This window comes from Geospiza fortis, unplaced genomic scaffold (genome assembly GCF_000277835.1).
Source record: "Geospiza fortis unplaced genomic scaffold, GeoFor_1.0 scaffold16, whole genome shotgun sequence".
Classification (NCBI taxonomy): domain Eukaryota; kingdom Metazoa; phylum Chordata; class Aves; order Passeriformes; family Thraupidae; genus Geospiza; species Geospiza fortis.
Window position 1 is genome coordinate 10,438,200 of NW_005054302.1, and position 18,014 is coordinate 10,456,213.

At 39.4% G+C, this 18,014-nt stretch overlaps 1 protein-coding gene across 1 annotated transcript in view; it reads right to left on the minus strand.

Moving 5' to 3' along the window:
• The window catches only part of DEUP1 (deuterosome assembly protein 1), a 57,197-nt gene extending 40,847 nt beyond the window's left edge, over nucleotides 1-16,350 (minus strand). The window contains exons 1-3 of the mRNA XM_014311796.2: nucleotides 16,239-16,350; nucleotides 15,767-15,962; nucleotides 25-176 (exon numbers count right to left, since the gene is read on the minus strand). Of these exons, the coding sequence (XP_014167271.2) occupies nucleotides 25-176; nucleotides 15,767-15,962; nucleotides 16,239-16,350 (460 nt within the window). The remainder of the gene's footprint in view (nucleotides 1-24; nucleotides 177-15,766; nucleotides 15,963-16,238) is intronic.
• Nucleotides 16,351-18,014: the final 1,664 nt, after the last annotated feature.

The window sequence follows — 18,014 nt, forward strand, 5'->3', positions numbered from 1 at the left end:
GCAGGGCCGGGGCAGGGCCGGGACTGGGCCGGGGCCGGGCAGCGGCCCCGACGGGCGCAGGGGAGCGGTGTGGGCGTCCCGCGGTCACTGCCCGCATGCCTCCTTCGATCCGAAGGAAGCTGGAGTGACTTTCACCACGGGAAAATTTCACCCGGGGTGAAGAACATGTACTTCTCCTTTAACATAATTTCAGAAATCAGTAGGCAAGGTGGTTTTTTTTCCTTCTTTTTTTCCCCCCTCCTCCTTAAAACTCTGTTGTTACTAGATAATGAAAAGGCTGAACATTACCCTTTCCTCCCTCAATGACTAGCTATACTTTTGTCAAAGGGCGTCAGATGATTTTCAGATTATTTTGCAAACGACCTGGGCCTGATGCCCTTCCATTCTTGTGGCCTTCAGTCTGTCTTACCGAACAACAAAATGCTTTTAGGAATCACAGCTATTTCAGCTCTTTGCAGTACAATTTGAGGGACTTTACATTTCTTCAAACACCAGTGAGGTTTTCTACCAGGATGGTACCGTTCACTTTGTGTGTATTGTCTTGAAATTTCACAGAGCACTTTCAGGACCTGCTGGTCTATTTCTGTGCACTACATGTCCAGCTTTGGCTTTGTTTTTCTTAATATGTTTACTGAAATTAACCAAGTGAACAGAAGCTTTAGTGCCAGTTCTAAGGAATAATCTATTTCATTGGGTTCCTACGTACTGTGCTGTGGCAGATGGTTTTCATGTCAGCAGAAATGCTGTTTCAAGTTGTGAAAAATGATTTTTAATTTTTTTTTTTAATAAGAGAGTAAAATAAAATTATATGCGGAGTTTCAGGAAAGTCACAGAATGACAGAATTATTAGGACTGGAATGGACCTCTGGAGATCATCTCTCTGGAGATCATTTTGTCCAACTCCCTGGCCAAGGCAGGGTCACCTAGCATAGGTGACAGGAATTCCCTGATGAAGTTTGCCTATTCATTCTAGAAAATAAGAGTTTTCCCTTGTAGCCAAGCCAGTCAGGATGACAGGAGAAAGTTGTGGGACCAGTTGCTTCACTCTGAGCCCTGAAAACATTTTCTTCATTGCACTTTTAATACTTCATTACACTTTTCTTCATTATTTACATACTATAATTGAGTTAATGTTTCAAATATGATTTCTTACAATTGAAATAGTTCTGAGATTTTTTTTTAAATAGTGAAATTTGGGTTTATTTATTTTAAATACTGAGCTTTGAGATGATCTGAAGTATTATGTACTAGAAGTAATTTCTAATGCAACTGCCAGCAAATTTCTATTTTTTCATCTGCTCAATTGAAATGAATTTTTCAGCCATATTCCCAGTATATATATTTTAATTTCTTCCCTGTCTTACCCTCTCTCAGTGGTAATCAGTTATTCAGAAATTTAACTTCCATCTGTCATGCCTAAATGGAATTGGGGGGGGCAACTTAAAAAAATACAGAGGAATAATTTTAAAATTACTTTTCTATATTTTCAAAGCTTTTTAGAAGGACAATTCCACTGCCACTAGCTGGAGTTGCATTTCTAACTCTCTTATGTATACCTCCCCCACTATATTAAAAAACTCCCATATCAAATTTCTGACCTTTTTTATTTGCTTTTGCTCATCCACATAATCTCTTGACTAGAGCTTGTCTTCTGAGACTCAAAACTGTTATTTATTGACTTTAAAGAACATGCTTTACAAATTGTGACAGCCACTCAGCCAAAAAAAAGCTAATTTCAAATCAGTTTTTAGATTAAAATTAATGGAAAGCTATAAGTGCATTTCTGCAGGAAAAAAAGAAAGTAGATCAGGCCAGGTGCACAACAGAGTGTGAACAAATGTCAAACCAGACAAGGTGCAACACTGATCTATTTACAAAAACAAGGGGAGCTAGGCATTACCTAGGAAGCTGCCTTGCAGAGGGATCTCAGATTGGGCAATGATTAATGGGATGGAATTTGACAAGTCAAATGTTGGATTCTGTACCTAGCAGGTGAGAGTTTCTAATAATAAAGCAATAATACACAACTCAATATAGATATTATCAGAGCAGGATAAAAGTGGTGGTGTTAAAGGAGTAGCATAATTTAGATATAATTTCAGTGATAAATTATTATATACCTACTAGTTATCGTTCCTAGGTATTTGTCGCTTAAATTCTTCAGTATGTGTTGGATTTGTTGTGCAATATATAATAACAGGTAAAACCTAAGTGCATTTGTGTATTTAACTTTAAATACAGATTGTACTTACAGGATATACTCACAACTTACTTTGCAATCTCAGATGACAGATTTGATTGAACATTTTGTTCCAGTAAGCTCAGTATAATTCTCATAAGATACAGACTCATTTCTTTAGCATAGAAACCACATGATTTTAGTGATATTTATGTGATGGATTCATAGCAGCTCTATAAAAGTTTATTAATTGCATTCTGCATGTTAGTTTGAATGCATATGGACACCCCAACTTAATTTACAGAAAAGAAAAGGAATAGCTGAGTATAAGCCATCCATCAACAACTATGCAGGAGTCACTGAGAGACAATAAAATCTATGAAAAAGATCCTTAAGATGTAAGCAATAACAGAAGAATGACATTTAAAAAAGAACCTGTGCAAGAGGGATTTCTGCTTGTGAAAATGAGACAGGCATAAAATGTGCCTGCAGATTTTGAAAGCGCCTAACTAATTTACTGGCAGGAGCTGCTAAATCCTGACATAATACAGACATAGATGAAGAGTACTGTTTCTAAATATTTTGTTTCTAGTTTAAACTGAAAACTACTCTTTTCTTAAGCGGCTTATGAAATCACTGAAGGAAAGAACAGAAAGAGTTTGGATTTAGTAGGATTTGCCAGGTAAACCAATTGATATGTCACACTGTAGGCTGAAACCTTGGAGTGGAGAATTTTAAGAATTTATCCTGTAAGAGGGAAACCTGAAAATTAAGGGTAGTGCTCTGGAAGAATGCAGACAGGAGGTATAGGTGCCATTCGGCCTGTTTTTGTGACACTAACAAATTAGTCTTTCTGTGTCAGTCTCTAAGGATGACAAAAAATAATGGTAGAATTGTGTAGGCTGGAAAAGACCCTTTAAGATCATGGAGTCCAACCTCTAACCCAGCACTGCCAAGTCCATAACTAAACCATGGCCCCAAGCACCACATCTACACATCTCATACGTACCTCCTGGGATGGTGACCCCACCACTTCCCTGGGCATCCTGCTCCAATGCTTGACAAGCCTTTCAGTGAGGAAATTTTCCATAATGTAGGATGTAAACCTCACTTGGTGCAACTTTGAGGCCATTTCCTCCTGTCCTATCCTTTGTTATTTGGGCAAACACACTCAACCCTACGTGGCTACAGCCTCCTTTCAGGTGGTTGTAGAGAGCAATGAAGTCCCCCCTGAGCCTCGTTTTCTCCAGGCTAAACACCCCCAGCTCCTTCAGCTGTTCTTCACCAGACTTGTGTTCCAGACCCTTCCCCAGCTCCATTTCCCTTCTCTGGACACACTTCAGCCCCTCAATGTCCTTCTTACAGTGAGGGGCCCAGAACTGAACACAGGATTTCAGGTGTGGCCTCACCAGTGCTGAGTACAGGGGACAATCCCTGCCCTAGTCCTGCTGGCCACACCATTGCTGATCCAGTCCAGGATGCCATTGGCCTTCTTGGCCACCTGGGCACTGGTGGATCATGTTCAGCCACTCATTGAACAGCACCCCCAGGTCCTTTTCCACTGGACAGCTTCCCGGCCATTCTGACCCTTGCTTGGAGCATTGCATGAGGTTGTTTTGACCCAAGATCTTTGTTGAAGTTTATCTGTATAGTGCTAGATATTTTCCACACAAAAGAACAATCGCTTGTTTAAAGCTTGCTGGTAATATTTTTTTGGAAACTCATAATAGCGTTTAGCATTACTGCAACATCTTTCAGTATGGCATAGTCTTTCCTTTGTAGTTATTCCTACTGAAGCATAAAAATATAAAAATATTTTATGGTTTGGCAGCATGTGGATGGTTTCTAGCTCTATAGACAAAAATACTTCCTGGTTAACTTGTTTTTACTTGTCAAATGTTGTCTGTGATCTTCTTTGCAGTTAAAAAAAAGACTGTTAAACTTGAGACTGTACATTTCATCTGTGGCTTTATATCCTGCCACAGTTGCCTCAGTTTCTGTATTGTACCATAGTGACATAAGAATTAATTAAAAAATATTCTGGTTAAGATAGGCAAGTTATAGAAAAAAATAAACACTCTAGAAGCATAAATTTGACTTTTTATTGTCTGAGAAGATTACAGGAAAAAAACTGGTTTGTTTTCATCCTGAATGTAAGTTATTTTGTGATAGTTTGACAGTTTTAGTTTTCAATGGCACAAATGTGCTAACAATTGTACAAGCTGCTTTTGGTCATATTGAAATTTAATGATGGAAGGGTGTATAATTGGAAGTTTTGTAATGTTGCATAGATTTAAGTTTTTATTTTTTGAATCAAGGACATTAAGTGAATGTTCTGTTGAAATACCTTGTAGAGAAATATTTAACAGTGCTGACATTTAAGTTGTCATTTGGGGTTTCAGAGATAGCAATTGAGTAGATGTTATGGGAGTTCACATTGCTCACTTGCATAAGAATGTATTCATACAGAATACAGTGCTATATTGGTTATATTAAGATGATATTTTCAGGTTATGCTTGAGTGATCAGGTGCTCTGCCTTAACTAATTTTATTTCTTTCATCTTTGGAGACCCTGTTTAGTTTTCTAATTAACTGAATGTCATTATTTTGAGAATTAGTATTGGGGTACAGCAGTAGAGCAATTAAAAAGTATTGCTGTGTTACCTTCTATAGAAGTGCATGGTGAGGCCTGAGCTATTTGGCTTGCCTGCAAAAGTAAGGCCCAATTTGACTGTAAAGAGTTATTTGGCTGGGGATTCAGAGGCATGCACATAGGATACTGGCTTTGTCATTATCTTGCTTTTCTCTAGAAACAGAAAAGAGCTTTTTATCAACCTAACATCTAAACTCACCCTTCTGACCTTGAGAGCCATAATTCTAATCAGAGTGCAAATAACAGTAGCATAGTATTTGCTTGCTGTCTCTGCCTTCTGCAGGCACTTGCTCTGAGCATTTACATGCTCAAGGCTGAGTCTGGGTGGAGCAAATACTGCATCTGCTTGAACATTCTGTTGTGCTTAGCAGTTGGCAGCTCACAGTGATGAGACTTGGGTTAGTGTGAATGCTCCTTGCAGGACCAACTGCATCCAAATGTATAACATCACCAGCAGCAATGGAAACTTTGCTTCACCTTCCTGGTAAAAAAAAGCTAAAGCAAGCAAAGCTTTCATAGAAAATTCAAGCTAACAGAAATACTCTACATTTTCTACTAGCTGAAAATGAGGATTGTTCATCAGAGTAACCCAATTATTTCTAAGGGTGGAGCCTTAATCCTTGACTTTCCCTCCCAACCTGAACATCACCATCTCTTAAGACTACATTGCAACTTTATTGCAGGCATAACTTATTATTATATTATAAGCACTATACTATTATCCAAAAGATTAACTGGCCAGACAGATATAAGCCATGGTCAGTTTATTTTTTATTTAGGGTAGCTAATCAAATTAGCGGGGAAAAATTGTTCAGGACCCATGGAGAAAAACACAGACACTTGGGTATGCAAGCATGCACAAACACAGATGTCTGAATCTTACACTTGTTTTGAGTGTTTGACTGTCTAGAGCAAAAGATTCTTGGAGAGGTATTCTTGAAGTATTCAATCTTCCAACACAGTACGTGTGGCAAGAAAAATGCTACAGTTGACTCAGACCTTTGCCGCTTCATGGCTTGAGAGTTGCTTGGCCAAGTTTCTGATTGGCATTTCTGGGGCATAAGGCAGAGGTCTCCACAGAGCAGCTGTTCTTGTTGACCTCCCTGCCAAACTAGGCCGAGCCAGCTGGGGTGGGGGCTGTGTTTTTCCTTACTAGTACTTTCAAACCTGCCTTCTTCTGCTACTTGCTAGCTTCAGCCTGACCTCCATCAGGTCTTAAGGCAAAGCAATGAAGATACTGACAGAAAAGTGTATATCCAGGGAATGGTTTCCTCAGGCTACTGGACATTTTCAATTTTTTTCTCATTAATAATTTGCCAGCGTTTGAGCCTGTTTTTGGAACAAGGAAACAGGAAACATCACTGTTGAATGTCATGAAATTCAACCTCTGACAAGTTACCTTTTCCATTGCTCTTTCTAGGAAATAGCAATTAGATCGGGATTTGCTAAGTGGTTTTTTTGTGTGTGGTTGCATACTTTAGACCTTTACAGCTGCTACCATTGCTATAAAGTGGTAAACAAGAAAGAAGGATAGAAATCAGCCCTGGTTTTAATTATGTCTCTGGCTTTTGGGCAATGATATTTATCTTCTGCTTGCTTCCTCCTATGTGAAACACAAGACTTGAAGATGGTCCTTTAGCAGCCCTTACAGATATCAGTGTGGTGTGTGAGAAACACCACGATTAAGGGAGGAGCTGAGGGAGGCTGAGGAAGGACTAAGTAGATGAAAGACAAGGGAAGTGCAGAGCACATGAGGAAGGGAGTTGGACTACAGTAGTTCTTAAAGTAAGAGGAATGATACTCTGCCAGCAAGGACCCAAATCACCTTTGTGTATTGGGAGCTACTTGGGATGCTAGTTGCTAGCTGTACATACACTGATGCTGGGCAGAGGAGCATTAGAAGGAGAAATCATATCCATTACACAATGTTTATGCTTTTTGGTGCAATTTTATGATGCACTTGTGTTACTTAATTGTCAAGTCCATTGGGGATATAAGCCCACTGCTGTTCATGGAGCACTGCCTTGCTACTGGAGCAGGAAAGGCTTACGGGTTATCTGAAACAGAGAACTGAACAAATGCTAAATGAAGAATCAATCCTCCTCTCAAACTTTTGCACCAGTTATGAAGAAAAACATTTGAAAGGAATTTCCAGAGCGTTGTTAGCTACTCTCATAATGTTGCATAAAACCAGATGTACTGTGTACAAATGTCTGCAGAAAAGATCTTGGTTCATTAAGAACGTAATAGTTTTCTAAAGAACTAAATAACATGGTTATTACTAATAACTAAATTATTATTAGTTGTTAGTTACTATTTACTTATTACCAACTACTAAATAACATGGTTATTACCTTGTTGTTAAATAACATGGTTATTTAGTAATGTTAGAGCCACCATGGATTTGTTCTATAGTGATCCTTTCACAATCTTGAATATTCTTGAATATTCTTCCTCTGCCTTAAAACAATTCCAGTTCCATCCAGTTCCATCCCCTGAAACTTTCCATATCCTCCACAGTTATCGTGCACATCTTTGCACGTATTTCGGAACATTGAGCTAAAAAATTACCTTTGACTAGAAATGCTGTATTCTGCATCCTCTACATCCCAGGAAAGGCTCAATTTTTATTCCCTTTCCGATGCTGCTTACTTTTCAAATTCAACTGTTGAATAATTATTATCTTATAGGGTTGTCTAATCATGAACTATAAGCAGAGGGATTTGTGTGAGATCAGTGTTCAAAATGTCCTTGTTTATTCACCTATTTTTACTTGTTTTGTATTCCTGACTATTACCTGATTGCTGCAATCTATGATTGAGTGAGTATATTTTTCTTTATGAATAGCTTGTTGATGTCCTAGGATCCTCTGGGACAAAGGCAGCTGCATACATATAAGGTGATATTAGTATTTTCCATCTTATCAGAAAAAGTTCACAGCTGGGGAGATATTAAAGCAATATTTTCAGCACTCCACATTCCCAGTAGTTTAAATTGAGAACCCAAATATAAAATTGAGGACTAAAAATAGCTTCCCCCACTCAATTCACAGTATTATAAAGAACCTTCTACCTTACCTACTTCTCTCAAAGTCATATTGATCTTTAAAGGCCAGTTCTAATCATCTTTATATCCAGTCTAGATTCTACTGACTGAAACAGTAGGTTTCAGGAGGTTTTCTTCAGGAGGTTTTCTTCAGGAGGTTTTCTTCAGCAGGCAGATGGACCTCAATGATGTGATTTTTGGGTAAATCACAGAATCACTAGGTTGGAAGAGACCTTCAAGATCATCAAGTCCAACCCATGCCCTAGCACCTCAACTAAACCATGGCACCAAGTGCCACATCCAGTCTTTTCTTAAACACATCCAGGGATGGTGACTCTACCACCTTCCCAGGCAAACTGTTCCAATACTTTATGACTCTTTCAATAAAAAACTTTTTCCTAATATCCAACCTATATTTCCTTTGGTGCAGCTTGAGACTATGCTCTCTCATTCTGTCAGTTGCTGCCTGGTGAAAGAGACCAGCCCCACCTGGCTACAGCCACCTTTCAGGGAGTTGTAGAGGGTGATAAGGTCACCCCTGAGTCTCCTTTTCTCCAGGCTAAACACCCCCAGCTCCCTCGGTCGTTCCTCACAAGGTTTGTGTTCCCAGCCCCTCACCAGCCTCATTGCCTCCTCTGGATGTGCTCGAGTGTCTCAAGGTCCTTCCCAAACTGAGGGGCCAGAGCTGGACACAGCACTCAAGGTGTGGCCTCACCAGTGCCGAGTACAGGGGAAGGGTGACCTCCCTGCTCCTGCTGGCCACACTGTTCCTGATACAGGCCAGGATGCCCTTGGCCTTCTTGGGAGTTATTGTGGCCAAAATGCAGGACTTGGCACTTGGACTTATTAAACTTCATCTTGTTAGACTCTGCCCATCCATCCAACCGTTCCAGGTCTGTCTGCAGAGCCCTCCTACCTTCCAACAGATGGACACACTCAGTCAATCCCAACAGATCCCAGCGTAGTGTTGTCTGCAGATTTACTAGTGAAAGACTCAATCCCCCATCCATGTCATCAGTAAAGATATTGAACAGAACTGGCCCCAGCACAGACCCCTGATGGACACCACAAGTAACTGGCCACCAGCTGGATGCAGCACTGTTCACCACCACTCTCTGGGCCTGGCCATGCAGCCAGTTCCTAACCCAGCACAGAGTGCTCCTGCCCAGGCTGTGGGCTGCCAGCTTTTCCAGGAGTGTGCTGTGGGAGACAGTGTCAAAGGCCTTACTGAAATCTGAATAGACAACAATCCACAGCCTTTCCTGCATCCACCAGGCCGGTCACCTGGTCATAAAAGGAGACCAGGTTGGCCAAACACGAGCTGCCCCTCCTAAACCCCTGCTGGCTGGGTCTGATACCCTGGCCATCCTGTAAGTGCTGTGTGATGACACTCAGTATAAACTGTTCCATCACCTTACCAGGTACTGAGGTCAGGCTAACTGGCCTATAATTACCGGATCCTCCTTCCTACCCTTTTTGTGAATAGGTGTCACATTGGACAGCTTCCAGTCATCTGGAACCCCACCAGTGGTGGTATCCAAGATTTTCTTAGTTTCACTTTTCCAACCCCCAAAATTCCTATTTCTACAGAGTATATAGGCCAGTCAGATGGGGCTAGCCACACTTACATGGTAGCAATTTTTCTGAAACATTTCCTGCTTTCTGCTGGAACCTTATACTTATGTCAGTGTAGCTACTCAATAGGATAACAGATCACCTGAAGTACCTGAGAATGCTTGAGAGCAATGGATTTTTGGCCATCTTACGTATGGTCACTGCAAAAAAAAAGAAACTATCTAGGCCAAATTTATGATCGTAACTTTTAACAATTAGAGAAAAAGGGTGATTCTTTGAACTCATGAATTCTGGACTCAACTCTGAAATTTGTCATAGGCTTCGTACACTTTTCAGCAAACTATTTGGATTAATTTCCAGACACAGAAATTTGATATACTATTAATTATATTCTCATTTGTTTATCTGTCCTTTATCTTCCGCTGTTGCAGCAGTGACTATTTCCTGTTTGCTGTGCACGGAATACGAAAGAAACAGTCTTGGCTTGGTTAACAAGTCATCTCATCCAATAATTCTGTTGTCCGGGATTCAGTAACCCAGTGGCCATGGCATTAATTATTCATATACATTCTTCATTCACAGATTGTTCTTCTTATTCACTTTAGCTAAAAGTAGTTTAATACAATTTCATCTTGCCTTCTCTTGACAGAGAAAAATAAATCTAAGCAAACGAATGTTTCTGTTAATACCTTGTAATGAAAAGGTGTTTTGCATTTTCATCCTGTTTTCCAGTGTGGTTCAACACAGGTCATTGATAATTTTACAAAATGACTATTACAGTTGCATTGAAATCAGAGGAGTTGCCTTCAGATTTTCAGAATCAGTGAGATATTAGAATTTTTTATATGGCTTTTAAGCACTACCACATCTGAAAATTAGGTATTTAATACAATTTTAATATATTATTGAAATAATAGTTTATTTGTTTAGAAACATTTTAAATGTCTTTGTTGCAGTTTAGCATCTTTGTGCTAAAAATTGGCCAGTTCTGACCATTTAAAATTAAGCTGCTTTGATAGTTCTTGTTATAGAGTGCAAAGGATTTTTCCTACTGAGTTTTCTGCTGAAAGGAATTCCATAGATCAAAGCACCAACTGACATGCTGATAAAATTTTTTTTATGTTCTTCTTGCATTTTTCCAAACCTTTGGGGGAAAAAAAAGCATGTGTCCTTGTGAGGTGTTGAATTCTTTTTCAGTGCAAAGAGAGTAACCATATTTGCAGCATTAGAGAGTGCTGTCTAAACAGATTCACAACATTGCTGTCCTTTCCTTGAGTTTTGGGAAGTGAATGTTACTCTTTTTTATTTTTTCTAAGAGCACTTTCAAACCACATGGTCAGTCATCTGTTACTGCCACATGGAGCCAAACCTGTGAACATTTCTGCTTCTGCCTTCTGTAATTTTTCAGGGTCTAGTAGGTTATTTTTCTTAGTTATGAAACTTGACATGTTGTTATACAAATGGCGAATTTGGAAATACCTTCTATCATTTTTAGTGTGCACTCAGGCTTATAATTCTGCATCCATCTCACTGTCTGGAAAGCTAGTTATTGTTGGTACATGTTTGGTATGTGCATAGTTCAGGGAAGATGATGCCTCAGGTTTTAGCTTTTGTATTTCTCAGATTCTGTACTGCTTTAGTGTGTAATTCTGAGCTTCATATTAGGGGATAGTAAGTTCTCTTCATAGAGTAGGTAGAAAAAACAATTCCTTCTCTAGCTGGTGACCAAGGACAAATGATCCAGATTTCAGGCCTAAGAGCATAAACAGTGGGCTGGAGAGAGAAAACCACGAAGGATGAAACTTCATACCTAAAGCCATAATTGGACAATTAGTATGGATGGGATGACCCCATGACTGGTCATCCAATTTGTGACCATTTTGGGTTCATCTTGGGTGTAGCCCTGACTGGGCTCTTGTACTGCTCAAGGTGGATCCATTGAGGCCTCCTAATAAATACCTACTTTATTCTTTAACTCTGTCTAGTCTCTGTTCTAGGTCAGCCTTCACAAGGCATCAGTTTCTGGTGACCACAAAGGGACATGAACCCTCAGACCTGACAGGTCCCAGTGGCCCAATGGATAAGGCATTGGCTTCCTAAGCCAGGGATTGTGGATTCATGTCCCGCCTGGGGTGCCAGAAACAAAATGGACAACCAGTCACAGGGTCTCACACTTTTATAAGTTCTGGTCCATTAGCATATTGGAGCTAATTTCCAGTTGTGACTTTAGCTTATGAAGTCCTGTCCTTCTTGTTTTTCTCTCTGCAGTCCACCGTTGTTTATGCTCTTGGGACTGAAATTTGGATAATTTGTCCTTGGTCCCCAGCTAGAGAAGGAATTGTTTTGTCTACCTACTCTGTGAAGATGCCATTTAGGTATGCAACAAATTCCTCAAAATCTGGTTATAAATCATGCTGCTTTTCTATTATTTTAGGTCAAATGAAGTTAAACTAAGTCTCAAGACCTGGAAAGATCGACATAGTTGTCCATAGCTGAAATTTCTGACTTTCTGTCTGTGAACAGAAATAAGCATTCTAGGCCTAATTAGTCTCTTCCTCTGTTTATAACTAAAATGAGGTTGTTGAAAATTGCCTTCAAAGTCCTTGTTTCTGTCCAGTGATTGTAAAGGAGAGTTACGATGCCTAGTTTACACAGAAAACTGTATATTATATGTCTAAAGCTAAGTGAACTGAATCTTAAACTCGGGAAACCCTTTTCACATCCATGTGATACTTTCCACCATCTAGAGAAATTAGTATAGAAGAAAATACACAGGTGGCTTGAATATGTAGTCCTATTACTTAGTGTGACATTTTTTTCTTTAAAAATGCTGCTGCTAATGAAATGATATAGAGAAGCTTGTCAAAACAATGTCTCAGAAAGTGAAAGATGTTATTTAATAGAATTTTGATTCCTTGACTTGCTGTTTTCTTTTTTAAAAGACTGCTTTTTGAATACAGTTTTGAATGTGGGGAACAGGAAGTGATATGTCCTTAACACCTGTTTGAAAAGCATGACATTTTTCTAAGAGTAGTTATTCAAGTGTTGTTTATTTGGTTTACCAGTAGAAAACTGCAACCTCTCAGAGAACCCTGAAGGAACCCTGAAGCCAGATTATTGACAGTGTATTTATGCGCATTTTATTTTGAGATCTAAGTGGGGTTTTTCTAAACAGCAGTTAATGAAGGAGAAGGTTTCCTGCCTTGGAAGTTACTGGTTTTTTAGATAAGTTACACATAACTAATTTTGATTAAGAAGATAGTACTGCAGTTAGGGTTGTGTGACTCTTTTGGTGCTCTTACATTCCCTTATTCTCATTCTATTTTCTGATGCTTTTAGGAATCGTAGCTAGTTAGCTGTGAAGTGTTTGGCAAACTTGGTTGCTTTGGATTGTATAGATCATGCTCAGACATCACTGGTTCTAGAATACCATTTATTCTCAGAGAACAGTGATTTCAGACTGGGAGAGGCATATTTCCTTTTCAAGTAAAAATAACTTTCAGCTTTTTTATTCATTATACTGTGCTTTGGAAGCGGAAGGTTTTATTCTTATTTTATAATTTTGGATGAAATGAAGTATGGAAACAAGCCCATCTGAGAGTTCTACTGTTCATTGTAATGTATATGCCTTAACTTGTGAATTTTCAACAATAATTCTGCCAGTAGGATCACAAACTCAGACTTTTTCTGTTCTATTATTAGCAGATCTTTTGCCAAGGTTGCAGTCATACCAATTATTAGTGGCTTAAATAATTCTGTCCTAATCCATAGGGTTTTTTTACAGAATCCATAGATTCCATGTGAGAATTTTTCTAACATCTTGAACAGTCATTATCTTGTGCACTACTATGGATTAGCTTTTAGTTTGGGCACAAAGTTAATGTGAGTGTATGCTGCTTTCTTAGATGATTATTTCTCTGTGACTGCATACTAAAAGCTAGGGAGCTTTGTATTATCTTTTGAAGGTCTGTAACTGAATAATGCAATGGTATGTGCCCCTAAATGATTTCTTTTTCGTCTGGATGGGTTCCTGTGCTCCCTGAATATTTTCCTTTATATTTCATACATACTAGTATTTTAGTTACCTTACAGTGTCTACTATAGTACCAGACATCAGTGCTGAGGCAGCTAAACCCTGCCTTCTTCTGCCCAACCTCAGAACCAACAGATTTTTTCTCTTTTGGAAATGAGAGAAAAAGATCATGTTGGCCTTCTGATTCATGGCTTTGAGGATCCATAGTTTAGCCAGATTTTCCAGCACGCTATGACCATCCTGAAGCTCAGGCAACAGCCTTCCATTCCTTTTCCAACCAGAAACAGGGACTATGCTTTAAATGAATTTCTTTTTTTTTCTATCTCTTCCTCACCTCTGCCCTCCATGCTATTTATTTGCATTGTAGTGACTCCTAAGAATGTACGCAGGGTCTCAAGCCTCATTTATCAGACATTATACAGGGATGCCTGTTCTAAAACTTACATCAAGAAAGAAACAGAGAAAACAGAATCAGAAGGCATGGACTGTATTCCCAGTTCAAAATTCAGAATTTTTTTCTCTTTGCTTAAATAGGATAAACATTATATGAGGTATGATGTATTAAAAATGTATTCTTTTTTACTAGATTGTTCAACCTGACCATCTTAATTTGGCAGTTACCATTAGATATCTTGTGCTTCAATAATAGTAAGTTCTGTAAGTTTTGAATTTTCTTAAGGCTTTCTTAATGAGAAAAGCAGGGCTTTTAAAAGAGAGCAGAATTTGTTTTTCCTTTGATTTAGAACTCTGCTATCTTTCCTCACTATAATGTATTATAATATAATTCAAAATGATTGATACTCATAATTCTTCAGAGGATTTTGGTTTCCAGAGCTACATAGTGTTTCTGTAGAAACACTGTGCTTTTCTTTCAGTCATTTGCAAATACTAGGTTTTCTGTAAGACCAAATTATTATTTTATTTCCTGAGAATGAGCTATTCAGCATGTTTTACTGTGTCTTGATTTATGAACAGCATCACTTTAGGATAAATTAGTTGATTTTTCATTGCTGTTTTTTCACAGAATCACAGAATTGTTTAGTTTGGAAAGAATCTCCTTAGATCAAGTCAAATCCCACTGTTCAAGCAGAGTGCACAAAAGCAAATGGAAGTTCATGTTTTTTAATTTGTGCCCATTACCTCTTCTCTTATCAGTGGGCACAAGTGTGCAAAGTCTGACTGCCTCTTCTTCATTCCCTTTCACTAGGCATTTATATTTATTTATTGATGAGATTTCCCTGAGGCATCTCTTCTCCATGCTGAACAGTCCATCTTTCTCAGCCTCTCCTGTTATGAAACAAGTTCCATTCCCTTAATCAATTTTGTGGCCCTACTCTGACTCACTCTTATAAGTTCATATCTGTCTTGTACTGGGAAGCACTGGACTCTGTACTCCAGATCTTGCCTCACTAGCCCTGAGTGGACCTCCACCTCCTGGCAGCACTTTTCCTAATCCAGCCCTAGAAGCTGCTGATTTTTTTGCCACAGTACATTTCCTGCTTCATGATCAGCACTGTTGTCTGCTGCGGCCCCCAGGTCCTTGTCTGCCTTGTCAGCTGTGTGTCAGTCAGTCAGCCCCCAGCATGGACTGATCCACTGCCTTATTCCTCCCCAGGGGAAGGACTTCACTCTTCCCTCTTCTGAACTTCAGGAGGTCACTCTCATCCTATGTATCCAGTCTGTTCTCACAGCACACCAATCTGGACTATCAGCCAGTCATCCCAGTTTTGTATTATTTTTAAAGTCTTTGAGGTGCACTCTGTCCCACCACCCCAGCCACTGAAGAAGCATAGGCCTCTGTATTGACTTCTGGAGCACACCACTAGTGATTTGCTTCCAACTGGACTTCTTGCAGCTGGTCACAACCCTCTGGACCTGGCTGTTCAACCAGTTTTTAATCTGTCTTTCTGTCTGTTTGTCTAGCCTGTACTTTGTCAGGTTGTTGATGAGGATATTAAGGAGACAGTCAGCATCAACAGCCATATGAAAATTGAGCTAAACAGCATTCACTTCTCTTGCCTCGTCCATCAAGTTAGGTTACTATCAGGTTGGTTAAGCATGACTTCCCCTTTGTAAATCCATGCTGACTAGTCCCAGTCACTTTCTTGTCCTTCATGAGTTTGGAAATGTTTTTCAGGAATGTTTCCTCCCTCATCTTATTGGGGTTTCAGGCCAGCCTGACTGGCCTGCAGTTCTCCGAATCTCTCTCAGTACTCTTTGTGAAGATAAGTGTCATTTGTTCTCTTCCTGTCTTTAGGAACCTCTTCCAGCTGCCCTAACCTTTCAGAGATAATCAAGGGTAGCCTTGCAGTGACGTCAGTTGGCCCCTTCAGTACTTGTGGGGACAGCCCATTGGCCCCATGGACTTCCGTAGATCCAATTTGTTCAATGGTTCCCTCATCTGATCCTCCTCTTCTGAAAGTATGTCGTCCCTCAGATCTCAGACTTTTCATCTGGCCTGGGATGCCTGGGATTCCTAAAGACACCAATAGAGACTGAGGCGCAGGCATTGGGAACTTCATCCTTTCTCATGCAATTTGTCGTCAGTTCCTCTGCCCCATTCAGCAGTGGGGCCATGTTTTTCCTAGTTTTTCTTGTGCTGCAAATGTACTTGTGGAAACCTTTCTTGTTGCCCTGCATATCCCTCACCAGATCAACCCTGGTTTGGCCTTGGCATTCCTAACCCACCCCTGCTTCCACCTCTTGTACACTTCTTTTTATGTCTGAGTTCACTCGGGAGTTCCTTTCTCACCTGTACTGGCCACCTGCCACCTTTGCTTGATTTCTAAATTGTTGGGGTGGGTCTTCCTTGAGCCTGGAGGAAGTGATCCTTGAATAGCAACCAGCTTTGCTGAACCCCTCATCCTCTCCCATTGTCTCCCATTGTCTCCCATTGTATTCAATGGCTGCTACATTTTTAGTACATTCTGAAGCTTTTGATTCAGTTTATTGCTCTTTCTGATGAACAAATTCTATGTACAAAAAGACTGACTGTTATAATGACTAAAGGATTTTATAAGTATTTACAAATTATCAGTTTACATAGTGTTGCTATTGCTTTCCTGTGTTCATTGCCAGAAGTATTAACAGGAAAATTCTCTTACACTGTCCTTTTACACAGTGTTCTGACTTTCCGTATCACATTGAAGGGTCCCACTGGAGAAAGCAATAGGAAACACAAGATGCAGAGCTATATTTGAACCATAACCTGGCTTTACCAGAGTGTGTATCTTTTTTATGTCTGATTTCTGTGTCTTTCAGAAATCAGAAGTCCAAATGTTGGACTTCGGCACTAATGCTGTGAGATATTTCTTGCATCATAACCTTGAGGTTAGAAAACTTTAGAAAAAAATAGTTTTGGTTAACTGACCCCTCCAAAGTCTGGAGGATCTCTGTTAGGGTGTACTTTCTATCACTTGTGCTGGAGCTAAATCAAGCTACTGTGTGTACAAGAATTCAAAACCAGAGGGAAAAACTAATGAGAGATGAATTCTACAGACTGGTAGGAAGAGGACATGCTTTGATGGCAGGAAAAGTCTTGTATCCTGGTCCTTGTTGCCTCATAGACTTAAAGACGAAATGATTTTCAAAAACATTGTTATAATTGGTTTACAGAGCCCACAATGAAAGTATACCCATGAAAAGAAAAGGCAGTCTGATGATAAAGTGCATCTAAATAGCTGAGGTAGACAAAGGCTTGAAAGAATATCACAGCTAATTAGTATCATGATTATCTGGTACCCACTGCTTTTAACTCCTGTTTTATCCAAAAAGACTGTCTGAATTTCTTCATGTTACTCGAGCAAGGTGTACAAATGGTAAGTAAATGTGTTTGAATGTGTGGGGAATATTTTTCATTCTAAGTCATTAGTCTTTCTAGTCTATATTGCCACCCAGCTGTGATCAAAGAAACTAGGATGTTACAGGGCTTGAATATATTGCTTTTACTTCTGCTTAAGAAACAGATTACAGGGTATGCTTTATTTGCAGGAGAAAGTATGAACAGACTGCAACAGGAAGGATGAAAACAGGGCATTTGTAGCATTAATAGGCACAGTCTGAAATTGTGAAGAGAGAGAATTTCCTCAAAGGACCCAGGGGCTGTGGCAATCCTTATCCTATGGGACATTGTACTTTAACACAACAGCTGTCTTGCTGCCTAAGATAGTGCCTCTTTTCTTCCCTTTCCTTTGAAACATCTAAACTCAAGCCCATAACTTTAGTATGCATTTATATTTTCGCTTCACTGAGACTAAAGGATCAAAATATATGAGTGCTCTGTTTACTGGTTTGTAGTGGACCCAACTATATATCAGTACATGAGATTCTTTAGCACTGAAGTAGGACTGGAAGGAAAAAATGAACAAATACTTATGATGAAATGCATACTAATAACTGTAAAAATAAGAGGACTGTAAAACTTGTATCCAGTTTGCAATTTTATGAACATGCAGACTTAAAAGGGAATAGAAAAAACATCCATTACCCCTATTTGATAAATAAGGTAAAAGTATTTATAAGATAAGAT